Here is a 27301-nt window from a genome sequence, read left to right on the forward strand (position 1 = left end):
TTTCCACTTAAACTGATTTCCACTTTCAACTCAGTCCAAAACTGACATGAATAATGGAAGTACATGAATTTGTAAGTAGTTACAAATAATAAATCCCTTTATCCTCAGCAGTCTATGGCTCCCAGGAGTCTACTGTGAAGCCTAGATTGGAATTTGTATTTTACTACTAAGAACTAAGAGCAGAACTAGACTACAAAGCCCTCATTTCAAGTGAAGATTCAAAGAAATCCACATTTACCATAACCAATCTGGAAGATTCTTTAAAGTTAGGATTCCAACAGATAAAAGAGATGAAACATCTGGTTGTCATTAATAATGTAAATATTCCCCTCTTTTTGCTACCTACTTTTCTTGTGGTAGTTAGCAAATGAAGCAACTAGACACCCTCATCATCAGAGTGGAAAATCAGGTTGCTTCTGGCAACATTTTAACCTCTCAAGATCTTGACATACTGCCTCTATGACTTGTCGCTCTTAAATTGATGCATACAGTATAATTCTATAGTGTGATAGGTATACAGTATAATTCTAGATCCTGTCCCAAATGCTCTAGATGCAGCTCTATAAATCAAGAAGTCCAATGAAGGCATCCTACCAGTGGCATAATGGGCCAAAAGTTAGTGAACAGGGATGGCAGAATTGGCAGGCCTTGTTTTCATAAATACAAAGTGATCCAATATAGGCAGGTTCTGGCCACTTTCCAAAATGTAACGAGCAGCTAAAGGCAACTCCGGCCAACAGCATGGTTTTCAAGATACCAACACCACAACGCAGACTCTCAAATATTAAATATACTAGGAAAAAATATTTTAAGTGCGGTTCAAATCCATTCCTACACCCACTGCTTCTGTGTCTAGATAGTTTGCCATTGACCCACAAGTTCCCATTTTTGCGGTTTTCCTCTCTGCCAGCTGAGGAACAGCTTTCTCATCATCTTGCCCATCACAGTAGGCCAAATTGAGCCTTTAATTATACTTGTGCCCAACTTACCTTTGGTCTTCAACGATGAAGATATGACGTGCACATCTTGGTTCACATACCAGGTGTCAGTACCTTTTCTTTGTTACAAGATTTAAGAGTATTTCTATTTTCAACATAGAGAAGAGATTCTTCTTCAAAAGAGACTCTTAATCAGTACAAAAGCATTTTTACTTTTTAAAGCAGGCCTATATAACCTGTGTTGCACAAACCCAGCAGCTGTGGGTTCTTACAGTCCCAGGTTGGCAAAAAGCAACAACAGGTGTTTTATTCAAGCTTCTAGTGGATCCCCTTATGTAGCTGCATAGGCTACACCTGGTAGAATGGATTACACTGAGGAGGCCTGCTGAGATCTTTTAAATTAGATCAATAATAAGCCTTCAGAAAAGACGATACATATAATATTGATTCTGTGTGGATTTTTCACTTACATTTTTAATGTTAAGTGCCCCCATTTTTTTTTTAAAGGTCCCTGGTGAAATCTTGATCTTGACTGCCACTGCTATAGCAATATCAGACAATACCAGCAAGCAAGAATCACCCATTAAAACAAAACCTTCATGATGAATCATACCAGTATTCTATGCAAAACAACTACAGCATGTGAAGGCATGGAAGAGATCAGAATTGTAAGAGCTATTGGGCTGTGAAAAGATGGGAAAACATTTGTCATGCAAAATAACCAGTGCTACAGAAAACTGCTAATTCATCTTCTTGCTGTATATGTGTTTGTGTGTTTTAAGGTAAAATGACCATTAACTGAAGAACAATGGAAGTGAAGGTTTCAAATTGAAGTAAAAATTGTGCACCAAGAATGTACATATACTTCCAGATATTTTAGGTTTCTCCCTATGGCTCTTACAGTTTCTTTCACAATGAAGTTAAGTTTATAGGCCAAAAGGAAGGATCTTCTCCATGGAAAGGCACTGCATTTCAGAACTGCAGTTACACTCGATGTTGATTGAAATATTTCAGATTGAAATATTTCAGAATCAGATTTCAGAAAGAAAGGGAGGCTCAATTCAGACAGGCTCACAATTTAGAATGTTTCTTGTTTGTAATAACAGGAAATGTTAAGGTCCTTGCTTCTGTATAGGTAAATGCTTTGGGCACCCTTCACTCTTAATGAACATGCTTACCTTAGTCTATTTTAACAAAATAAGCCTTTGTAGATGTGCACAGTGTCCATTTCAATAAGCACATACTCCTCTGCGCTCAGAACCACCTAACTTTCAGCCCAATGTGACTCCTTGATTCTACCATATAGATGATAACACTCAAGGGACACAATAAATGTGCTTCCTAGTAATGCAATATAAAAATCCTATCAAGCTGTTAAACTTGTACAGATCTTTTCTAGGACTTTATCCCGTTGATGTTTCTTCACCAGATGCATCTCCCAAGATAGTTATGCCATCATTATCTTGGAGGTGAAAACTAGTCCCAGACGTCAGAAAGCAGCGTCCAATGTCAAGAGGTCAGCTGTGAATGCTGACATATAGAATACTTTTGATTATGCTTTCATGATGAGCCACAAAGTCCTTCCCAAATCATCTGCCATAGAATCTCTAAATTCCAACTTCCCTGAGAATAGGGCAGGAAGTCATAATTAAAACATCTTCAGAAAAGGGAAGTTATGCAGAATTTATATCCGGCTGTCGAGAGTATCATCTCCTATGCTAACAAGCTTTCCCAGAAATCCTCCTTTGCTTCTCTCTCTGACTCCTTAAAACAGATGGGGTGGTTAACAGGGTAAGAGAGACAATGATAAAAGGGCAGCTTGACACACCAGATTGCTGCTCACATCAGAGACTGAGGAGAGGATTGCTGCACTTCAGACCTTTAATGCTGGTGTCCAATGGACAGAATCAGAGGAATCAGGCAGCCCAGAACTAATGCTGCCACCTCCAGGCGACTGAGTCCTTTGCCTCCAGCAGAGTCAGGTTTGTGGCTATGTCCCATTCCACCCACTTCAGGGAGAACGTGAACTGTGGCAACATATAGAAAAGTTCCAGCAGAGAAAAGCATGGCGACTCCAGTGGCATTAACGTCTGAAAGTGCTTGTTTGCTGCTCTGTAAAAGAAGAGGGTGGCAAGGGAGAGAAAACACAGAGTTGATCTGTCTTTAATAATGCTTGTAACTTATTCCACAGAAGAAGTCAACTCTGAAGAAATGTTAATGCTGACCTAAAAGGATTTCTGCAATCAAAAAACCAAACTATCTTTACAGCTATCTTCCCTCATTGCCCCCTAAAGATTATTATCTTTAATGCACATGCACTAGTCATTGCAAAAACAGAATGCCTAAAGATGGTTCACATAATATTGATTATGAAATCATAATTCCCCCCCGTAAGGGTGGTGGGCCCACTCAGATGGCCTGCACTCAGAGACTGATGGAAACTGATGTGTTCCTGAATGCTCTGGGGGATTTTCCAGTGGGGAAAGCTAACGATTCTTGATCTCACTATGGAACTGTGCAATGAAACGTGTGGTTGACACAATCATTCCCATGCGTCCTTTTCTAGCATTGTGGAGCCCAAGCAGCTCTTTGGTATTCTGAAAAGCTCCAGGCTACAGAACAAGTTGGATGAAGACCAGAGCGCAAATGGCTGAAGCCCTGCTATGAAGTTGACCAAACACGTAATTATGCCTACCATGTGGCAGTGCGGGCTGCAAAAAAGCAGCAGCTCATTTTGCAGCTTGCACTGCATCCTCTTGCAGTCGATAATAGTTATTTTGGACAGTCTGGAAGTTACTGACGCCCTGGTGTGGGAGAGACCTACTGTCACTAACTGGTTGCACACTTTGAGGATGACTTTGAAGTGATCTTTATTCTGCACTTGTTGCACTCCACTCAAACACTTCAGTATATGGAACTAGTGCTGTTTCAGGTGCCACATACTACCTCTTCCGTATTTAGTGTGGCAGCACATACACTTTGGGACTGACTCCCTGCCTACTGACACCAGGCAGGCTTGCCCTTTTTTCAGCTTCTGCTAAAAATATTTTTGTTCAAACAGCCTACCCAGATATTGTCATGTGACAAAGAAGATACGTCATATATATAGTATGTTGGTGTGTGTTTTAACTGGTTTTTAGTTTACTGCTGATTTTATTTTGTTCAATGTTTTGTATTATCTTTGTAAAACCACTTTGAAGGATTTTTTTTTTTTTACAATCAAGCTATGTATGAATTTTATGAAATAAATAGCCAAACAATGGTTTTCATTCAAAGCATGTCTGCACAAGGAACCATTAACCAAGTTGGATCCAGATATGCTCTTCTGTGGGTAAAGGGCACCTGCCAGTTGCAGAAGGGACTCTAATCCTGTGGAGCTGGCCTGCTGGGGGGTGGGGGCAGTTAATTTCTACCCAATCATCCTTAAATTACCATTTCCAATACTGTTCTAGACAGTTATCCTGTCATGAATGGCATGTTTTGAATGAGCCACAAGATTGGCTGAAGACCACCACCCAAATTGGATGCTGTTAATGAACTATTTCTGAACTGTGTTGATCAAAGAGTTAATGGGATGTTCCATGTTCTGGCAAAAAGTACCATACCTGCAAGGAAGCGTGAAACGCCGGCCATGCAACGCTAGTTACAAACAATGAGTATCGTACTATGCCAGAAGTTACAGAAGATCAAGTACAAACAATATGTATTGCAATGTGCCAAGAACATGCTAAGGACTGCCAGGAAAATGTCACTCAGGAATATGAGATTCAGATGCACAGCAAGAAGAGCATATAAGATTAGACCGTCTTGGACTAAGCTGTGTGTCGGACTGGGATCCTGAAGTCTGCCACCCATAACTCTTACTAGAACTTGATCACTTCTAGTGAAGAGAGAGGTGAGTGTGTATGCATGTGTGTGTGTGTGTGTGTGTGTGTGTATAAGACTGAGTGCATGTTCCCTCATCTTATTATATGTTATGTTTGTTAATCAATAAAGCAATGTTATAGAATAATTCCAATATGTATTGGTTGTCTGACTGCTTACTTGCCCTCTCTCTCTAGAGCAGGGGTCAGCAAACTTTCAGCAGGGGGGGCTGGTCCACTGTCCCTCAGACCTTGGGGGGCGCCGGACTATCTTTTGGAAAAAAATATGAACGAATTCCCATGCCCCACAAATAACCCAGAGATGCATTTTAAATAAAATGACACATTCTACTCATGTAAAAACACCAGGCAGGCACCACAAATAATCCAGAGATGCATTTTAAATAAAAGGACACATTGCGCCAGAGGCATCAATAAGCAACTCAACATGTTCTGAAACCACCCCACTGGTAATCTGGGAAAAAGATGTACTGAGCCTTTTACAGAAACAGAAGACCAGAAAAGCTCCAGGCGCAGACGGTGTGACTCCTCGTTGCTTGAAAGTGTGTGCAGCACAATTGGCTCCGATCCTCACACAGATATTTAATCGTTCTTTGGAGTTGTGTAGAGTCCCTTCATGCTTTAAACATTCTGTCATCATTCCTGTACCTAAGAAGCCTTCCATCAGTGTGATGAACGATTATAGACCAGTTGCTTTAACATCTGTGGTAATGAAAGTATTTGAGAGACTAGTGCTGGCCTACTTGAAAGACGTTACTGATCCCTTGCTGGATCCTCTGCAATTTGCTTATCGAGCTAATAGGTCAGTAGATGATACAATCAACATGGCATTGCACTACATCCTGCAACACCTGGATTCCTTGCGGACCTATGTACGAGTTCTGTTTGTGGACTTTAGCTCAGCTTTTAATACTATTGTACCATCTAAATTGTTTTCTAAATTAATTCATCTCAATTTACCTGCCCCTGTTTGCCGATGGATATACAGCTTTTTAACGGACAGGAGGCAGCAGGTGAGGTTGGGGAAAATTATATCGAGCAACAATACCATCAATATCGGTGCTCCCCAGGGGTGTGTCCTTTCCCCACTTCTTTTCTCTCTATACACAAATGAATGTACCTCAACTGATCCATCGGTTAAGATCTTGAAATTTGCTGATGACACAACAGTTATTGGGCTTATCCAGGAGGACGATGAATCTGTGTATAGGCGGGAAGTAGACCATCTTGTTTCGTGGTGCACCGAAAATAATTTGGTACTAAATATCCAAAAGACAGTAGAAATGGTAATTGATTTCAGAAGGCACTCTTCTGTTCTGCCACCACTTTCCATTCTTGGTAACATGGTTGTAATAGTAGAGTCCTTTAAGTTCCTGGGCTCCATAATTTCTTATAACTTAAGTTGGTCAAGCAACATCAATAGTATTATTAAAAAGGTCCACCAGAGGCTGTATTTCCTGCGTCAACTAAGGAAATTTAAATTGTCCCAGGAAGTGTTGATTCAATTCTACAGAGGCATCATTGAAACTGTTCTCTGTAATTCTATAACAGCTTGGTACGGTACAGCCTCTAAGAGAGACAAGAAAAAGCTCCAACGAGCTGTAAGAATTGCAGAAAGGGTAATTGGTGTTAGCTTGCCTTCAATAGAGACAATTTATGCTACCCGAGTAAGGAAGAGAGCAGAGAGAATTGTAGCAGATCCTTTACATCCCGGTCATCATCTGCTTGATTTACTTCCATCTGGACGTCGCTACAGGACTTCATATACAAAATCGGCCAGGCACAAGAATAGTTTTTTCCCTTGTGCCATTAAATTGTTAAATTCGTAGTTGTATAGCTTAAGGGGAGGTAAAATATGGGTGGGGTTTCTTTACTTCTTTGTATTGTGAGAGGAACAGTGTCTGTATGTTTACATTGCAATGTAGCCGAAACAAATTCCAAGTATGTTGGAAAATGTACTTGGCCAATAATAAATTATTCCTATTATTCCTATTCCTATTCCTACTCATGTTAAAAACATGCTTATTTCCGGATCATCTGCGGGCCGGATTTAGAAGGTGACTGGGCCGGATCCGGCCCCTGGGCCTTAGTTTGCCTACCCGTGCTCTAAAACTTACTGAATCTCATTTATGCTAAACATCTAAACAGATAAAAGAACCTAGTTTATTCTTAAACAGACCCCCCCCCAATCAACTTTTCAGGAGGCAAAAAGGAAAGGAGGAATCAGTAGAAATTGTTTCCACTCTTAACTTTCTCCACAAGGGCATCCCCTTCAATCCATATAAGATCCATTATGTTTTTAGTTACTGTGCAATTCTCTAGCTGCAGTTTTGTAAAAATACCACTCATGAAGAAATACTGCTATTTTTTCAGCTGTACGACTAACTGGATGGTAGTGTGTTAAGAAGCTCACAAATAAAAGTGACAAAAGGAGTAGATAGAGCACTTCTGAAGAGTTGATTAAACACTGGCCATGCTCCTCAGCTATTAATCAGTATTCTGGCAACTTAGACATGAAATATTTACCTGGCTTAGTCCCAAGTAAGTCACCATTGACAGAACAGGGGCTGCAAGTGCAAAAACCAGCAAGTGCTTCCTGATTCGATTCCGTTCAAGACCAGCATGCATTAGAAAGGAAACAAGACCAAAAGCAGCTGGTGCCTACAAGAGAAAAAAACAGTCAACAAAACTCTTACGTAAAAATACAAAAGGTGACACCCCTCTTTCTGCCCATGTGAAATGAAATGTTCAGCTAGCCACACTGCTACTAGCTTGTAGCCATACTGTGTGTAGCTTTCTCTGCATGAGGTGTACTACAAGCGGCTCATTTTTACTTATTAGATTTACAAACTGCCTTTCAAAAAGCATGCTATTAGCACTTCACAGCTCAAAGGTTTGCATAATCATCAAAATCACATTAAGTAAGCTATAAATGGTCTTTTCCACCCTCATTTTTATATTTATTAACTTCAAAGCAGCATCAATCATGAGTTTCTGTTGGAAAATGCACTTCTATTCCTAACTTACCAACAAGGAAGTTTCAGTATGTGACCTGGAGTACAGAGGAGAAATTCTCAACTCATAGATTTAGAACCTTTTAGCATGACACCCCTTTTCTGCTTTTTAAAGTAAGCTAAAATGACTCCTCACAGGGAAAGGACTCCGATTTCAACCTTTTATCACTCCTTTTCCATCCTAGGCTATCAGAATGTTGTCAGATACAACACACTTAACTGCATATATTTACTACTAGGATGCAATATATAATTGTATGCAAACTAAAGAAAAATTAAGAAAATGTGTGGATGTCTTTAAGACACACATAGTTTATTGAATCAAAATTTATACAACCAGAGAGAATTTCTGTTACAATTTCAAATCCCCAATAGCCGATAGTGAAATATGTAGATTAATGCATTGCGCTATACATGAAGATGGTTCAGAAATTTCAACTGGTGCAGAATTCAGTGGCCGGTTTGCTCTCTGGGACAAGATAGCTCCAGCATATAATGCCAATCCTGGTCCGATTGCACTAGCTGCCAATTAGTTTTTGGGCCCAATTCAAAGTGCTGGTTTTGAAGTAAAACTTTAAATGGCTCAGGACTGCAGTACCTCAAGGACCTTTTCTTGCCATATGATCAGATCTGGAGGTCTCCTCCATGAGAGATCCAGAGGCCAGCAAAATGAGAATGGGCCCTTTCTGTGGTGGCTCTGTTTGTAGGATGCTCTCCCCATGGAGGCTTGCCTGGTGTCTTCATTACCTATCTTTAGGCACCAGGCAAAAACAACTTTTCTCCCAGGCCTTTGGCTAGTGAGCCAATCTATGGCCTTTTAAACTGTAGCGGGTATTGTTTTTGTTTTTTACTATCTTACACATTTTTGTGTTGTAAACTGCCCTGTGGTGCTCAGATGAAAGGTGCTATAGAACTGTAATAAATTTAACATGCAAACAAGAAATATGTAAAGGTTTGAGACTCAAAACTTACCTTATGTAACATAATTGCAACAAACACTATTAGCTGGACACTGGTCTGAGAGGTGGAAGCAGCTGCACCCAAGGCAACACCATCAGCTTAATGAGGATGGGGGAAAACAAACAACACAAAAGTGAACACACCCATTGATCGAAGGCTTACTGGGACCAATTTACACAAGGAACAAGCGTACCAACACATCTCTTATTCCACTCCAGAGACCTGAACCAGAAGCTTCCCCCAACCCTCAGAAAAAATGTAAATTAAAAGCAAATGTGATGCTTCTTGCTTATGCACTGAATTGCATGTACCCATTAGGTACATCTCCTTGAGCTTCATGACAGTCTTCTCTTTCCGTTCTCTTATTCAATACAAGAAAATGTTCAGTTAGCCTGGAGCTGGCTATAGCAAGCAGGATACAAAGGACTAATTACTAGTGTCGCATTTAGAAAAGCAACCCTAATTCTAACCCAGGTAACCTGACAATATATTAAGGTCTTTGGCATTATGCAGAAATGAAAAACAGTAACCCACCTGCAGCATGAACAACTAGTCCCAGTGTGGTAGTAATTTTGGAATTGCCCGACCTTGCTGCTTCTGGGTCTGAAATAATTAAGGAATCTTAAGCAAATAAGATACAAATAAGTAGGAAGAGAACCCTAAAGAAATATATTACAGGCATTAAGGCACAACTTTTCAACTGAAACCAAACTACAACTTCTTAAAAGGGCACCTGTTTCTTTATTTCAGATTATGTTTAGACTTAAGGGAAGGTGGAATATTCCAAAAAGCTTTGAGAGACATTAAACTTTAGTTTTCCTATTGCCCATTCTCTTCCTGTTTTTATGTGATGGGTCTGTTTGCTGCAGCTGGCCCTGGATAGATATTAATTGTTGCTTGTTGTTTCTAGTATTTTACCTATGGGTTTTTAAATCAATTTTCTGTGTTTCATTGGACTGTTTCATATACTTTTTGTTATTTGTTTGTTTAGCATAGACATTTTCTGAAAAGTGGGATATAAATTTATTAAAATAAATAAAATACCAGTAGCTGCATTTTCACTGACTGCAATTATTTCCTGAATTAAGACTGCATTTACCCAGTACTTTAAAACTGACCTGTGATTCTGTGTACTTTTTTGTTTAACTGTAAAAATCTGGAACATTATGAAACATTTTCTTTACATCAGTGAGTGTTTAACAAATTGTTTTACTTAAGAGTGAATACCAGAATATTCATTCAGTTACTTGAATATTTCAAGGCCCTCGTCATTTATTCTGGTTATGTGTCCATAAAAGTTAAGACTTACCATCTGTAGCGTGGACATGAGAGCTGCCAATCTGATCTACTAGAAGCATAAAGACAAACCCAAGGACCAGGGAAACACCAATATAAGCATGTAGCCTTGAATGGTCATGGCTGTGGACATGGTCATGTACTACGGGCACATCTGCTGCTTTTTCTGATTCAACCATCTTTTGAGTCTCGCTAGCTGGGTGGTGCTTTGCTAGAAGAAACAAAAACAGGACAATCTGGAGTTATAACACAGAAGCCTCAAACATTACATTCCCAACTTATTTTTAATTGTCAAAGTTGTTAAACAATTTCTTGCCCTACTAGTCCCAAAGCACTCCTTCCTCCTTTTGGAAATAGAGTACTGCAATGATAACCAAATTCTCTCTAGCATTTGAGGTAATCAGGATAACTATGTGGTGTTCTTTATATCCCAGGAAGAGATTACTATATGCCCAGGGAGCCTCTCTCAACCTTGGGTTTCCAGATGTTGTTGGATTACAACTCCCATCTTCCCTAACCACTGGCTCTGCTAGCTAGGGATGATGGAAGTTGTAGTCCAACGACATCAGGGGACCCAAGGTTGAAAAAGGCTGCCCCAGGATGTAACACCAGCATGACTCAGTCATCTGCCTCCTCAGCTCTCTGAGCTGTATCACCTTTTCCACATGGAAAGAGTTAGTAAACGGAAAGAGGAGACAGTTAAGGAGACGGGGAATGAGCAACAAAGAGGACAGTGAATATATTCTTATTCACCCTTATTTGCAGGGTGAATATATCTGTTTCCAAACCATTAACAATTGGAAAGTGAAGCATTCATCTAAGGTAAAGGTAGTCCTATAACCCTATTAGCAGAATGCCAAAAACTTTATTAAGGTAATTTCTTTATTAGACAAACTCAAATGTCGCAAGATGGTGTGCAAGGTTTTGAGTTCTCCAGATGGCTTGGGGGGTTGGCGAGGCTGTCTGATGGTAAAACCATCTGTGTCTATATCTGGTAGGAGTCTAAAAATGGGATGTGGAAGGAGGCAGCAGATACATAAAATACTCTTTTATGTGTAACACAGGCTTCAGGTTGCACCAATACACTTTAGGAAGGCAAGACACATAATGCTCAACTCCTCATCTCTGAAAATACAAACACCAGCTGTTACACAGTTCTGTCTCCATCCTCAGACAAAACACATAGGTTCCTTGGAATAAAGAGAAACTATGCAGTCTTTATGCTAGCAAAGGTAAAGATTTTTAGATGGTTTTAATATCCTCTTGCTCTGCTTTGGGATCCTGCTGTTGTACAGCTAAGCTATGGTGAGCAGCATGGTGATGCACACTGTTCAAACGTTCTCCACAAATGAAACAAGCCAGATGCTGGCTTGTCCTGTTATCCAAACCCAAACTTGTGGTTTGTTCCTTCCCTCTCCAGAACAAATTATAAGCCCAGGTTCAGATGAGACATGTCAGAATCTGGCTCGTTTCATCTTCTGCATGGCAGAAGGGAGCAGCTCCAAAGGAATTCTTGAGAAGGGTGCAGCAGCATGATGCTAATTTACATTAAACCATAGTTTATTTAAAATTATGATTTAAATGAGATGTGCAAAGAAGGCTGGTTCTCTCAGCCTAACACCTTAATCTTATGGTTGTAAGTTGTTTTAAATTTTTGTTAATATTGTTTCCTGTCCTGGGACCTTAAGGTGAAGGGCAGGTAAAAAAAAAAAAAAATTAGCAGCAGCAATAACACCACCACACTGTGAGGTACAGTCTTCTCAAAGGAAGGATAAGATTAAAACCTATTAAGCACATAGAACTGTCCGGAATTTTAACCATTTTTCACATTATACCATAATCTTTGAATCCCCATGGTATATCACAAGCTGCTTTTGAAAGCCCCCTCCATTTCAAGAACAGACTGCCATGTGGCAAGAGGTGCTGTTAGTCAAGAAAAACAAATCAAAATTCCTCCTTGGGCTCACAGAATTAAGTTTCAAAGTTGTCTGGATCCTGGTTATTATCTTTAATCTATTTTGGACCTTTAATTAAGATGGAAATAGAAAGCTTAAAATTGTTCTACAACTGTTACAATTCAAAATACCTCATGGTCTATAAGACAACAACTTGGGACTGCAAACAAACTAAGTTTCTCTTCTGTAGTAACCAGTGCTTGAATTTTTAATCATAGAATCTTAGAGTTGGAAGGGACCCCAAAGGTCATCTAGTCCAACCCCCTGCAACACAGGAATCTCAGCTAAAGCATCCATGACAGATGGCAATCCAACCTCTGTTTAGAAATCTCCAAGGAAGGAGAGTCCACCACATCTCATCAGAGGAGGTTCCACTGCTGAACGGCTCTTACTGTCAGCAAGGTTTTTTTTGAAAGTTTAGTTGGAATCTCCTTTCTTGCAACTTGAAGCCATTGGTTCGAGTCCTACCCTCCAGAGCAGGAGAAAACAAGCATCCTCCCTCCTCCATGTGACAGCCCTTCAGATATTTGAACATGGCTATCATATCTCCTCTCAGACTCCTCTTTTCCAGGCTAAACAAACCCAGCTCCTTCAAACGCTCCTCATAAGGCTTAGTTTCCAGACCCTTGATCATCTTGGTTGCCCTCCTCTGTACACATTCCAGCTTGTCAACATTGTTCTTTCACTGTGGTGCCCAGAACTGGACACAGTACTCCAGGTGTGGTCTGACCAAGGCAGAACACAGTAGTACTATTACTTCCCCTGATCTGGACACTATACTTCTGTTGATGCAACCTAGAATAGCATTAGCTTGTTTTACTGCTGCATCACACTGTTGACTTACATTATGCTTGTGGTCCACCAAGACCCCTAGATCCTTTTCACATGTTCTGCTAGTAAGCCAGATGTCCCCCATCCTTTATTTGTGCATCTGGTTCTTCCTGACTAAGTACAGAACCTTACATTTGTCCCCAATCCGTTTAGGTCATTTTGAATTCTGATGCTGTCTTCTGCGGCATTAGCTACCCTTCCCAGTTTGATGTCATCTGCAAATTTGATAAGCATCCCCTCAATTCCTTCATCCAAGTCGTGTATAAAGACAGTGAACAACAACGGGCCCAGGACAGAACCCTGTGGCACCCCATTTGTCACTTTTTTCCAGGATGATGAGGAACCATTAATGAGTACTCTTTGGGTTCGGTCAGTCAACCAGCTACTAGTGCATCTAACAGTTACCTCGTTTAACCCACATACTCTGCACCAGAATAATAGTGTTGTTTTCTCACCCTCCAAGATATCTTCATAAAGTGCATGTACTCCTTCAGGCACAATGACAGCCAAGGCAGTTCCACAAAGAAGTCCAGCACCAAGGACTGTGACCAGCTTCAACCTTTCCTGCAAATAAAATTCAGAATGAATATTTCATAAGAACCAAAATTATGACACACAAATAATGTTTGGATAAATATTGTTTGCTCAAATATACACCTGAGATCTTGATATTAGTATTGAGAGAGGGGAACAGAAACTTGTTTTGGTGCTAGCCAGATGTGGCACTTCAAGCATCTTGCCTGCCCACTGCCAACCCCATCCTTAAACTCTGGAGCTGGAGAATAAGTCTGGGACTTTTTTGTGATGGACAGTGGTGGCACTTTACACACCTTACCACAAAAATGGCTATCCCAACTTTTGTCTGTAGCTTGGAGCAGGATAGGAGCAGGATGGATCATTGCAATGTGCATTCTGAAACACAGTACAATTGCAGTGTCACTTCTTGCCAGCTCTAAGCTAGAAAACAAGGGTGGGCCTCCTCTCATTGCCTTTTACCTTGGCAAAACAGGAAAGCAAAAATGCAAATAACTGTTTAAAAAAGATACACCGAATAGTGAAATTTTGAATACATGTATTTTAACTGGCATTTTACCAGGGACTGATTCACATAGGTATCTACAGAAACCCTACAAATCTCCAAAATCTAATGTGGGCATACAAAAATTACACAACTGAGGAAGCTGCCTACTCCAACTACTTGTTCTAAACCAGCAATATTTTCAAATTAATTATATAGCTCAGCACTTCACAGTCTATTCTCCCACCAGGAAAAAACAGTACAGTAAAAAGTATCCAAAAGCAACCCTGCCATTCATGTATTACACAGTACAGTAGTTGCCACATACTATAGAAAACTTTTCTAATACAGTGATATTTAGCATATATGTTTCCTTTAAATATGCTGCCATTTCTGAAGAAATGAAAGCCCATGTAAGAACTCAAGTACTGCCTTTAATACATGAAACACTGGGTGTTTGTTTGTCTTGTACATTTAACCTTTAGCATCAAATTCCCCACCCCCCCAAAAAACATGGAAGCTTCAAAAAGTATTTTTCAGGAAGTTTTTATCACAACACAACCCTAGTGCTATGTATGCATTTACTTTTTACATATAAGATCAGAAGAATCAGAGATAGTCTGTCAAATGGACCGATGTGAGACAACAGGTAGAGGTTATGGGGGAAAGTTTCCTTGTTCAAGTTTGAGTTACCAGTAAAGGACAATAACGAAGCGATAAAAATATATCAACATTTTTAGTATAAAGAATACCAAATTCTCAGTAATTTGGATCTCACAAGACATTTCTGCAAGCTATACAAACCAAGCCACACAATACAAATTTTAAAGCTACTTACCTTTACCAACATTTGCCGCCACCACACACACACACACACACTTAGCAGAGGGATTTAAAAATCAGAGGGAACTTAGTCAAGTAAAAATTACAGTTAATCACAGAGAGAACTCAAAACGATGCTTTTGCCTTTTCTAAAAATCTCCAGTTTTTGCCACCTGTTCTTTCCCTCTAGTCATCGCAGAGCACGGAAACCGTGACGTGTGGATCAGAGGTAGCTGGGACGTGTACCCTATTTCAAACGTGGGCTAAGTTTGCAGGTTAGCCGTCCGTTTACCATTTATTAAGTTGCTTCCTCTCAACGTTTTTCATTTGCTGCCTCACTCTTTTTGAAAAAGCAGACGGTTCTATCTGTCTGTCTCTCACACACACATACACCGACCGGACGAGCTCGCTCCTGCGCGTCTCCCTTACAGAAGCGGGCCGACAGTTACGCGGGAGCCTCCTCCTTACCTCGGAAAAGTTCACCGCTAAAGGGATGATCCCGGCCACGTAGCAGCCAACCAGCATAGCCAGGGAGAGCAAGCTGATCGACAAGAAGTCATCCATGGCCGGCTTCTGCTCCTCGGCCGAGCTGCTCGCTGGGGCTCCGACTCACAAGAGGATTCGCCTTCCCGGCTGCGGAAAGGGAGCCAGCCTCAGGGACCGCATTAAGCAGCGAGCGGGACAGCGGCGCCTCTTCCCGCGCCCGGAACAGGCCGAGACCCCGCGAGACACCTGCGCGCCTGGGACGCCGGAAACTCCCCCAAAGCGCCCGCCGCGGAGAGGCTCGGAGGCCCTGAACCAACCCCTGGAGGCTGCCTCCCGTCCCTCGGACCGGCAGCTCGAAGGACAGGCGCCCTTGCGGTGCAAGCGGAGAGGCAGGCAGGCCGGCCGGCCGGCTCCCGTCACGCAGCTCCCAACGCAGAGCGAGAAAGCTACGAGGGAGCCCGAGAAACGGCCTGTGCCTCAGCCTCCCGCCACCATTCCTGCCGCCAGCATATGCCCGGCTCCCTCAGCTGTTGCCATGAAGGCCAAGTGGCAGCTCCTCACTCGACTTCCTCTTCCCTCACTCGACTTCCGGGACACTTGGCAGTTGAAAGGAGGCCCGTTGACCAAGCAACGCTGCATTTGACTGCTTCGTTTTCCCTGCCCAATTTTAAGATGGCGGAGAAAGGGGAGGCGAGCTGGGCACTGTAACGGGCGGCCATGCGTTGTTGGGTTTTTTTTTTGCCCGGAATGAGACGGCCGAGGTTTTTGCTTATTACGGAACGAGCGAGCCCTCACTAAAGATGGCCGCTTTCTGAGTTCTTGCAAAACTTCCGTCTCCCGCGCGGAGAGAAATGACGGCGAGCCACAGTCTCGCGAGACTTTCGTTATGTACCCGAACGAGAGCCGAATCACGTCTATGGCACTATTAAGGTGCTGGTGGGTGTGAGGGCGAAGGTAGGTGTAGTGCTTCCGGTGGTCGCGGTGCATTGTGGTCGAGAAGACGTTGAGAGTTTTGTGCTTCGCGCCTGAGCCGAACGGAACGAGTCGCCATGGTGAGTTAAGGCAGAGAAGCTGCCCTCTCGTCTCCATCAGGCGGGAGCGCCAAAGGGTTTGCTTGGAGAGCGTGGAGGAGAGGGAGGCGCTCCGCATGGCGTCTCCCGGCGCGCTCATTCTATGCTTCGGGCCTAAAATGGCCATGGCCCCGGAGTAAGTTCCGTTAGGCGGCTGCTGGGCTGCCGCCATGTGAAGTGCCTGCTTTCTCTTGAAGGCTCCCATCTCAGGAAGAACAGGAACAGCCGCAGTTGACCCCCACCCCACCCCCCCAAAATTGCTCAAACAAATTCGAGCTAATAATGCATAAAGCCGTGCTTTGCTTTCCATTATGCGCTTGGGATGCGCCTCGAGTTGGTGCGTGGAGATAGCAGTGCATGATATGGAGTTCTCATTATTTTTTTTCCTTTGGCATGCTTTCTATGATAAAAAGCAAACTCAATAAGGCGGGAAAATAAGGCTAGGAATCACAACAAACAATCCTAACAGCAATCCTAACAACAAAGTAAAAAGAAGCAGTGATGTTAAAAAATAGCTCTATAAAAACCATATCAATGTCAGCTGAGTTCTAAAAGTATATTTTGAGTGAGTTGTTTTAGCTGATGACAAAGGCCATTTAGTGCTCACATAACTTTCAAGCACCAGCTTCAAGCTTGTCTCACCCGTATTTCTTTTTATGAGGGGCTTTCTTTCTCCCACCTAACCCTTCTCCCCAAGATCACACAGATGTCACTGCTGTGGTGGATGAGAATGGAAGCTCACACTGAAGTTGTATCATTTGAGGGTACTGGATGGAGCGTAATATACTTTTTACAGATAAACTCCTTGCACAAATGAGAAAAAACAAGCATGCTAGGGAGAATCCAAAGCCAGAACACTAATCCCTGTATGGAGGGCTTGTTTCCCCCTTTGTTGCGTGAAGGAGCATTTGATCACATGAGCATAGTCCCTACTTACAGTCTCAAGTGCCCAGGTGTGACGATGGAAGGTTCTGTTCCATTGCTGATCTTCAGGCAGAAACACCCCAACCACATGCAGCAGTAGCCACAACAGAGCCTTTCAGCGGCATGTAAAAGAAGGACATGAACTTTCAGGTTCCTAAGTATCCTATTTTCTCCAGTGTGCCCACAAACTGACAGCAAAACTGGAGCTGGTGTAACAAATTCTCTCTCCCTGCCCTCATTGTTGTAAATTGGAGAGATACCTGCAGGAGGAAAACAGAGCCCTCCTCTCCAGCTTCCATACAAAAAAGTTCCTTACACATAAACAAATCATCTTTTTTTTCACCTGACCCCTTTTTAAAGATCATTCAATTCTGTGTAAATGTTAACTTTCTTTTTATAGTCTCACACAATTTTGCTCGTTCAACCTACCAAACGACCAGAAGGCCGGACTTATGCTGATTATGAATCTGTGAATGAATGCATGGAAGGTAAGTACCACTGCTCTAGATGGAAAGCCAAACAAGTACCTGCTTAGATCCTTGGGTTGGGCCAGTTCAATCATTTACTGTGTGGGGCAGAAGGAATCCCAACCCAGTAAAAGTCTTGGGCTCTTGCATTATCATGAGGATACAGTGATTACTGGCCTAAGCTGTACCGAATGTATTTGAAGAATTACTTTTACCAAATTATGAAGACATTTTAATGCTGCATTGTTGGTAGGTGTATCCACATAAACCAAAGTCTACCTTCTTTCAAGCTGTTGTGATAGCCTATTTCCACACTGATCCCCCTTTCCTATGTTTTTTGACATCTAAGAACTTTAGCAAGCTGGAACCTTAAATGTTTCTAATATAAGTCCTGAATCTTGTCTTAGGAGTCTGTAAAATGTATGAAGAGCATCTGAAGAGAATGAATCCTAACAGCCCTTCAATTACATATGATATTAGCCAGTTATTTGATTTCATTGATGACTTGGCTGACCTCAGCTGCCTTGTGTAAGTATTTTATAGCTTATTATTTGTAAAGATGCATATATTGGCTTACACATGTATTCTGAAGTATGCATATTTACAGTGGGATTTTTATGTTCTTCAACAGCTCTGCAAGTTCTGTTAGCTATGGCAACATGTATTTTTGGTGTTAATATACACCTGGAATCAGTGTTACTTGAAATGTAACATGATTTTGAGATGGACAAAAGGATTTCCATTGCACACAGAACGTACATTGGAGGTAGAGATGTGAAGGTTGGTGGGAAAAGATGGAGGAACACCAGTTGTTGCCCAATCCCTCCCCCCTTTTCTGATTCCTTCCACCCTTCACATTTCTACTTTGAACACCTGTAAATTTTATCAGCTGTTGCAGAATGAGTGCTTGAATTGTTGGGGTCACCATGAAGTCAAGAACACTGTCCAACCATCTCATCCTCTGTCGCCCCCTTCTCCTTATGCCCTCCATCTTTCCCAACATCAGGGTCTTTTCCAGGGAGTCTTCTCTTCTCATGAGGTGGCCAAAGTACTGGAGCCTCAACTTCAGGATCTGTCCTTCCAGTGAGCACTTGGGGCTGATTTCTTTAAGGATGGATAAATTTGATCTTTTTGCAGTCCATGGAACTCTCAAGAGTCTCCTCCAGCACCATAATTCAAAAGCATCAATTCTTCGGTTCCTTACAACTCTACAATTCTGTGGTAGCAGCCCAAATCCTGTCTCTGATCTATTGAATGACGGCACCATATTTTTCAAAACCATACAGAGGGCTTGCATCGTATATGGGGCAAATTTAAAAACTATTCACAGTTGCAGTCCCAATGAAATCAGTTGGAATGCAGCAGTACAAATGGCCTATGGTAGGGAAGGGGAACTTCTGGCCTGAGAGGCTATTTTCCCAAATATCATCTGCCCACCCTCTGCTGGCATAACTGGTGATGTCAGCTGATTGGCAGGAGAACAAGGTTTAATCTTGCATCTGTGGCACACCGTATTCTTAGCAGAGAACAGGATTGTGTAGCCAAGGCAGCAGAATTTAATCACTGCTCGTCACCTGTTTGGGGGGTGGGGGCTAAAGCCCTTTGCAAAAGTGCTCTTTGAAGCAAAGCAAGCTACCAGGCAAGCACGGAACCCGATCATTGCTAAGTCCAAGTTGGTACAGCAATTTACTTCCCCCTGCCTTCACACCAGTCAACACAAACAGAGCTATGGGTGTAGTGGTGGCACATTAAGCAACCCTGCTCCTTAGCTGCGGTTTGGATTGCAGCCTTAGATTGCAGCTGGAGTTTGGAGTGCAGCCTCAGTTGGATTTCATTCTTATTTCAACATTACTTGGTTGGGGAAATACAGATAAACTTTTAAGAGAAATAATAATAAACACTGTAACAATGGAATCTGACTCTTCTGTAGCATTCAACATTATACTAATACATTGGTAGTGTATTGCATTGTGTGAAAATAGCATTTCTTAGCCTGATTTCTTTTATTTCTAGCTGATGCTCCATCTAGAGGATTGGAGAAGAAACAGTGTTTCTCACACTTGGGTCTGCAGCTGTTGTTGGACTACAACTCTCATCATCCCTGACCACTGGTTCTGCTAACTAGGGATGATGGGCAGTGTAGTCCAACGACAGTTGCAGACCCAAGTTTGAGAAATACTGCTAGTTCAAAGCTATATAATACTTTAAAAGACAAATCAATGTTTAAACATTCTTGCTGCTATATTGAAGTTCCCAAACAGTCTTCAAGGGTAGCCCTATGTATAACAAGCCTTGATAACACGAGAGTCTGGATAACTTTTTCAAGGCTATTGCTGTCTAGGAGGTGCTATACACAAGCCTGGGCTAGTGAAAAGATCCTGTGGAATACAACCACACAAATACCACAGAACTAAAATAGGAGCTGTGTGTCCTATTTCTGAAAGACAGACAATTCCAAAGGTGGTGTGACTGATATCAAAGGCTACAGAGCTGTGGAAGGACCAACTTCCCCAGTGATTTCCCCTTCAGTTATCCAGCTGTGTAACCAATGCAATTTCAATGCTACATCTAAGAAGGAATTGAAGTGGATTTGTATAGTGGTTTTCAACCAGTGTGTCATGGCACCCTAGGGTGTCTTGAATGATGGCCAGAGGTGCCGTGGACAACATTGGCCTCCGTCCCTCTTTCTTTTCCGCCCTCCTCTGATGCCCTCTCGCGTTGCTGCCCCCCAAAGCTGTTTATTGCAGCAGCCCTGGCTACATATTTCGCAAGGGAATGGTGCCTCTGGGAGGCATCTCTCTGTGGGTGGGTGGGTGGGGAGGCAGCTCAGAGACCAGGGATTGCAGCAGCAACTGCTTGGAGGACTCTCAAGCAGAGGGGAGAGGAGAGGAGAGGAGGCTGAGGGAACACTCCACAAGGGAAGGTGTTTGAAAAAGCGTGAGAGGCTGCCAACTGCAGACAAGGGGTGACCTAACAGGACTCCTGAGCTCCACACGGGTGCCGCAGAAAGAAGGTAGTTGGTCAAGGGAACCGTGAATTCAAAAAGGTTGGAAACCTCTGGTTTGATCAAATGGTGTCTGGAGTTGCATGGCTACTGCCTGTTAAAGCACATTGCCTGAAAATGGGAGTTGTGCCACTAACTGATATTTATTGTAATCCTCTGGGTTCAGGGCAGGTATTTTACGGTGTAGTGTTGCAACTTCCTTCTTTGTGTCCAGGGTATCTCCTTTTTGAACCCAACCGGAAGTACAGTCTCACAGTTCAGGCTGAGGTTGTGAACTATGAAGGGTATGGGTCTAGGGGGAAAAAAATGTTAGGCCGCATCCCTCCTTGCCTGTATGAGCATATTAGATCAGAAGTATTAATCAGTTAAATCATAGTTATTAATATTTATTTAGATTTTATAAAGCCACCAGAGGGCATACTTTGAGCATACAGTATTTTGTGTTTTTTAGCTGTAGAGGTCTAGATGGTGGTTCTGCTACTGCCCCTTCCATGGCATATTATCAATGACAAATTAAAATCATACAGACATGCTGATGGCACACAACTGAGTTCAGCACAGCCAGACATTTTTAGACCTGCTTATTAGCTTGCAGTTATTATACCTTTCATTAAGTTGAGACGCAGAGTTGGTACAGACTTGAGATTTATATTTGGCTGAAACTTTGTTACTAGTGCTGTGTTAATGGTAACCACTTAAGGCATTGTTCCAGCATCACAAGATAATTGCATTTGGAAGCAAGTGGAGACCAATTTGGGCTGTGCTTTTGGAAGCAAGCTCTTACAAATATATAAATTCCTCCAAGATACTTGGAAAATGGGATCCTGATAATAGGTATCTCTTCCACTTAGAAATCTCTGGTTCATTCTAGAAGAATTTTTGACCTGCTGACTTTGGCTTAGCCTCACATACTGTATTCTTTATTTACAAATATTCTGGTTCAGCAAATGGGACATGGCTGAGGTACCCTTACCATCTGTATAGGGCAAATGAGAGCTCTGAAGCAGCAGGCACTGATGGGCAACAGGAGTGTGTGTGGAAACCCCTGCTGGATTGAAACTATTGAATTTTGACTCCTGGCAGACACTGTTCTAGCATCCTTTTGTTATATAAGCTGCTGTTCGAAAACTTGTGAGGTTGAGGCTGATTGGTTTTGTGACATTTAAGAAATGCATGATGAACGATATTAACTGACCTGTTCTTTTCCCCTCCTAGTTATCGTGCTGATACTCAGACATACCAGCCATACAATAAAGACTGGATAAAGGAGAAGATCTATGTCCTTCTCCGCAGACAAGCTCAACAAGCAAGCAAATAGACACCATGGTTAAGGGGGTTTTGAGGGAAGGGTTTTGACAACAGGTGTGTACAGCGTTCTGTAGTGAAAGTTTTGTATTGTAGTCCTCCTGTTCATTCTTGTTAGCCTGTATCTGAGACAAAATCTGTTAGAATTCCAAGGGACTTTCTCAGTTTAAAACTCAAAGAAGAAAGGATATGCCTTCCACAGGTCAATTAGTTTAATTGTCTTTGCATAGACAGTTCTATTTTTGTTCCTCACTCCTGGGATTGTTCAATTCTGCTTTACCACAGTCGCTGTATGTACTCCTCTTTGGGGTTTTTTCCAATGTTATTTCTTGGAGGCAGTCACGGTGAAGAATAAAATAAATACTCTTTAGATAACTGTGTTGAGTGGTGGCTTCATAAGCCATGTAAGTTAAATATAGCCAGCTTGTGGAACTAACAACTTGAAGCTTGAATACTTATTGGCGCATGAAAGATTTTGAGTTGCTGCAATCATGATACATCATGACAACATGCAAATATAACCATAGACTTGGACCCTTGGTTTGGTGCTTTGAACAGGCCTTGGTTTCCTTCCAATTATTGTTTCAACATTTACATGGTTTGGGGGGTAGAGCTTTATAAATTGCTGAAATTGAAATACCGGTATCAGTTGCAGGCTACCAACAGCAGGAGATAGTTGCTGCTGTCACATCCTGCTTGTGGACTTCCTATAAGCATCTGGCCACAAAGTAAAACAAGTTGCTAGACTTGATAGTTCTATTCTCACACTGGTGGTGAGATCGGAGGCCTATCTGCTGCTGAGGCATTCTTTGTTGGGTTCAGGGCAGCCATTCCCAATTCTAAGGTATCAAGCTACTTTTAAAATACACCATTCCTTGATACTTGGTCTCTTTAAGTACCGTACTTTTCTGTGTATAAGACTAGGTATTTTTATTTTAAAAATCATGCTAAATGGATGGTGTTGATTGGCTCAACTACTCTGGGCAATCCTCCGCAAAAAAGCTCAACAACTCTCTGCCATTTCCCCCCCCCCCCCATTTTCTTAAATTTGAGTACCCCAAAATTGGGGGCGTCTTATACATGGAAAAGTACAGCATTTAACATTTTAGTTAGAAGAGAACTTGCACATGTTTGGTTAGCTTTCAAGATGGCAGTCAGGTACAAGACATCTCTACTTCCTGATTCTCACAGCTATGTATTGGCCTAACAACACTGGAAATATTGGTGCGAATATTTTATCTCCCACCTTTTATTTCTGGCTACCAAATGCATCTTTTTAGAGAGTTTGTTGCAATTGTTTCCAGCCCACACACTACAACTATCAATTATTTAGAGGCTGGGTTTTCTGTTCCAGCTGAATTTGTGAGATGTTTCAATGAGAACAAATAATTTGTTTCTCTAACAGCTCAACTGTTTTATGGTTCAAAAATCATCCTTGGAGCCTGGGATACTTTTGTGTTTGTAGCATAAAGTCTGAAATCATTTACATAAACATTGCTTTGAGCATATATTTGTGCATTGTGACTCTAGCATGCAACCATTTGGCCACTGCTAACAGAATAAGGGGCTCTTCTGGGCAATTTAAGTGCAAGGCACACATCTACACCTGCCTTCCCCAACCTGACACTCTCCAAATGTTTTGTATGAAAGAGCCAAATAGGTTTTGGGTTTGATGGGAGTTGTTCAAAACAACTGGGGCACCATGTTGAGGAATTCTGTTCTATATAAACTTGACATTTTGTTAGTATTAAATTGGATAGAGACACTGCATACAGCTTAGCAATTATATGCACGAATCTCTTGAGTCATAGATTATTTTCAAGCACAACAAAACCAAGATGCCTTCTATTCTGGTAAACATATATATATGTTTATATATCCAAGTGATTTCAACCAGGAAGGAAAGTTCAATCAATATTTAGAGAACATACAGAAGCTACTAGGATAGTCTTACATGTTTGGTTTGCACTTCTAATTACTGTAGTCTTCTCTCTCCACTAAGATTTATCTCTCAGAGGTCGAACCTACACGGATATAGTGGAAAGAGGTGGTAGAATAGATTGCCACTTTCATGCTGCTCTTCAAGCAGTCAGGGGTGGGGTGTCATGCTTTTTTAAATGCTGTCCCGAATGAAAAAGCCTGCTATTAAGGGACCCAGCATAGGAGATCAAGACGTACAAAAGGATTTTGGCTTACCAAACAAGCCACTGAGCAGTTTTTGCAACGTAAGCATTTTGGACTAACCATTTGTAGAGCATCTGTATCCTCAAATCTTTGAGAAGACTAGCTGGATCTGCCTAGATAAGCAGCCTGGTTTATATTGAGGGTTCTTGGACAAATATAAGGTAGACATATCTGTGAGGAATGTAATAGGAAACTATAGCAATGCTGTTCTGTTGCCTTTCAAAAGGCCTTAACCTAAGGGTGTGTGTCATCTGTAAATGTTTCTTCCATTTTATGTGCCTTAAACATAACTTCTCCCTCCCTCCCTGGTATTGTTACTCCCCTTTCCTAACGTTTATTTTATTTGTATAACGGATTATTCTTCCTCTTTCCCCTTGTTTGTGATTCATTGAAGAAATTACATTTAAAAATATTTTGTTTTATTTTAGAGCATTAATGTGACCCCTAATGTAAATACACTAGTCACGGCAGCATACAAAATACAATTATATAAAATGATTACAAGACAGGGTCAACAGTTAAAAAATCATGAAGGGTCAGATCCAGTGTGGTGAGAGAGGGATCTTCTTGCACAGTGAGGCTTCTTCATCACTTTCCCTGCAGCAGGGAAAGAAGTGAAACCAGAAGTCCCATTGAGCAAGTGGGCTTCCATTGTGCAAGCAGATGGGCGTTAGATGTTGCCCCAATACATTGTCTGCCTCATAAGAGTCTGGCAAAATGGAAAGGTCTCCAGCAGCCATCCAAACAGCGATGGAGGGGGATTAGAGGATCTTTTAACAACAACCTGCTTATAATTTCCTGGGGGTGAGTGGAGGGAAGAGGTTAGATCCCTGCACAATACCTTCAGAGCTGCTTGGGAGAAGAAGGCTCCAGGCCCACTCTAGTCAAAAGAGGACCAACATTAGAGGACTTTAAGAAGGAAGTTTCCCCATCAGCTAGAAACCAGCTGTGTCTTCCACTTCTTGCTTTGATGACATGAATGCAAAGTAAGTGTTGGTGCTTTTACTACACCTTTCACTCAGTGCTGATCTGATTCCAGCACCTCTGCAACACAGACAATGCCTCATTAAGGAGCTACCGGTACTTTAAAAGGTGGACTGGAATCTACTTTTAGAATCTTAATTAGCAGAACAGCTGCAGATCCCCTCCAACTAATCCTACAGAAAATCAAAGCTTTTCAAGTGCTTTTTTGTTTGTTTATGAATAGGTGCCGTAGCATAATAGCTATACAGCAAAATACCTATGAAAGAACTGCAAATATCACTACTAACTGCAGCATTTGTAACAGCTGAACCATTACATTTCTTTTCCAGTGCAAATCTCTGCAAAGCAATCATAGAATCCTGCAGGGAAAAGTTAAGGCAAACAAATTTCCCATCTAAAATACTTAAATGCCCAGTGTAAGGCTGAGATGCCAACAAAATCCCTGGCTGCAGCTACCATAACGGTTATGGAGCCAGATTTATAGAAGCAGACCTCAGAGTTGCAGGCTTTTATGTTCATGGTAAATGTCAAAAGCACAAAAAGTACATATATGTTTTACCATTCTTGCTTTTTTAATGAGCTCTTGACATTGACAACAACCAAGCAATCTTCCACACAAATAGACATTTAAAGTTTTTTAGACATTTTTTTTTTGCAAGGATTGAACAGGAAGCTTTGTTCAGGTATCAGAAGTTTACAATTCTGGTTAAAGTTTAACTTCTGCTATCTTTTCTGATAATCAGGGCTATATGCAGTGCTTTTTTTCCTTAAAAAATGTTTAGGGGTACTCATTTTCCTACTCATATTGAAATACTGCCCCTCAATGAAGCCAAACTTAGATTCACAAAATGTTTAGTGGTATGTGTATCCCTGCATCCCCCCCAGAAAAAAGCACTGGCTATATGTAATAGGGTTTTGTGAATATCAGAGTAAAGAGCTGAATGAGGGTGGTGATGATGAATCCAGTTTATATACTCCTCTTTGTCAAGTTAGTGGCTAAAATGTCAGACTAGGACCTGGGAGACCACAATTCAATTCTGCACTTGGTCATGAAACTTGGGCCAGTCACTTCCTCTCAGCCTAAGCAATCTCATAGGGTTGTTGTGGATATCAAATGAGGAAGGGGAGAACCATGTATTGCGCTGCTTGGAGGAAAAAAAGTGGGATACAAATCCAATAAATGAAGACATCATTAGTAATGAAGGTTATCACTGCACTACTACCTGTCTTGCATTGTGTACGTTTTATTGCTGTATCCTATCACTTCTGAATGAGAGACGCGGGTGGCGCTGTGGTCTAAACCACTGAGCCTCTTGGGCTTGCCAATCAGAAGGTCGGCGGTTCAAATCCCCGCAACGGGGTGAGCTCCCGTTGCTTGGTCCCAGCTCCTGCCAACCTAGCAGTTCGAAAGCACGCCAAAAAGTACAAGTAGATAAATAGGTACTGCTCTGGCGGGAAGGTAAATGGCGTTTCCGTGTGTTGCTCTGGTTTCTGTGTTCTGTTGCGCCAGAAGCGGCTTAGTCACATGACCCAGAAAAACTGGACAAACGCCAGCTCCCTTGGCCTGTAAAGTGAGATGAGCACCGCAACCCCAGAGTTGTCTACAACTGGACTTAACTGTCAAGGGTCCTTTACTTTTAACTTTTTATCACTTCTGAGAGGTTGAAGAATCTCATTGTTCTGCTGAAGGGCAGAAGTGCTTATCAGAAAACCAAAGCTATGAACATTGGGCTACCTATGTCAGATATTTTTCTTTACAAAATAAATATGGTTTTGTGGTTTGTCTCAGTGCCACTTGCAAGTCTCATTCCTCTTCACTGGTGATTTGCTTAGGGTCCCCACCCCCTTTTATAAACAGTCGTATGAATTCCACATTGCTAATGCAAAATACATTGACACAAAGCTCCCTGCAGAGCAGGAAACACCCACCCACGCAAAAGAGTGCACATTATAATGACAGCCTCTTAGAGCAGCGCTATATACTCCACTGCCTATGATGCAAGTGGACAGGAGCACAGGTATGGAGTATTTTAGATTACCGGCAAAGCATTCACCTCTATGTTCATCACTGAAAATTGAGTATGGATAGAAAATTGTGGAAGTACCCAAGCACACTCTATCTCCTCTCAGCTCTGCCCACAGCAAGCCTTGCTCTCTTG

The 27301-nt window shown here is 41.8% G+C and overlaps 2 protein-coding genes across 2 annotated transcripts; one reads left to right on the forward strand and one right to left on the reverse strand.

The window, feature by feature from the left end:
• Positions 1-1707: 1707 nt before the first annotated feature.
• SLC39A9 (solute carrier family 39 member 9) lies at positions 1708-15497 on the reverse strand. Its single transcript, XM_033146911.1, has 7 exons — positions 15187-15497; positions 13334-13442; positions 10106-10303; positions 9331-9399; positions 8809-8894; positions 7349-7483; positions 1708-3050 (listed from the first exon to the last, which is right to left on the reverse strand). The coding sequence occupies exons 1-7, from the start codon at positions 15280-15282 to the stop codon at positions 2820-2822; spliced, it is 924 nt and encodes a 307-aa protein (XP_033002802.1). The 5' UTR covers positions 15283-15497; the 3' UTR covers positions 1708-2819.
• A 636-nt stretch (positions 15498-16133) lies between these two features.
• Positions 16134-22349, forward strand: ERH (ERH mRNA splicing and mitosis factor). Its single transcript, XM_033146921.1, has 4 exons — positions 16134-16256; positions 17599-17686; positions 18073-18193; positions 21885-22349. Exons 1-4 carry the CDS (start codon positions 16254-16256, stop codon positions 21985-21987), a joined length of 315 nt encoding a protein of 104 aa, XP_033002812.1. The 5' UTR covers positions 16134-16253; the 3' UTR covers positions 21988-22349.
• The last annotated feature ends 4952 nt before the right edge of the window (positions 22350-27301 follow it).

This window comes from Lacerta agilis, chromosome 1 (genome assembly GCF_009819535.1).
Source record: "Lacerta agilis isolate rLacAgi1 chromosome 1, rLacAgi1.pri, whole genome shotgun sequence".
NCBI classification, from domain to species: Eukaryota; Metazoa; Chordata; class Lepidosauria; order Squamata; family Lacertidae; genus Lacerta; species Lacerta agilis.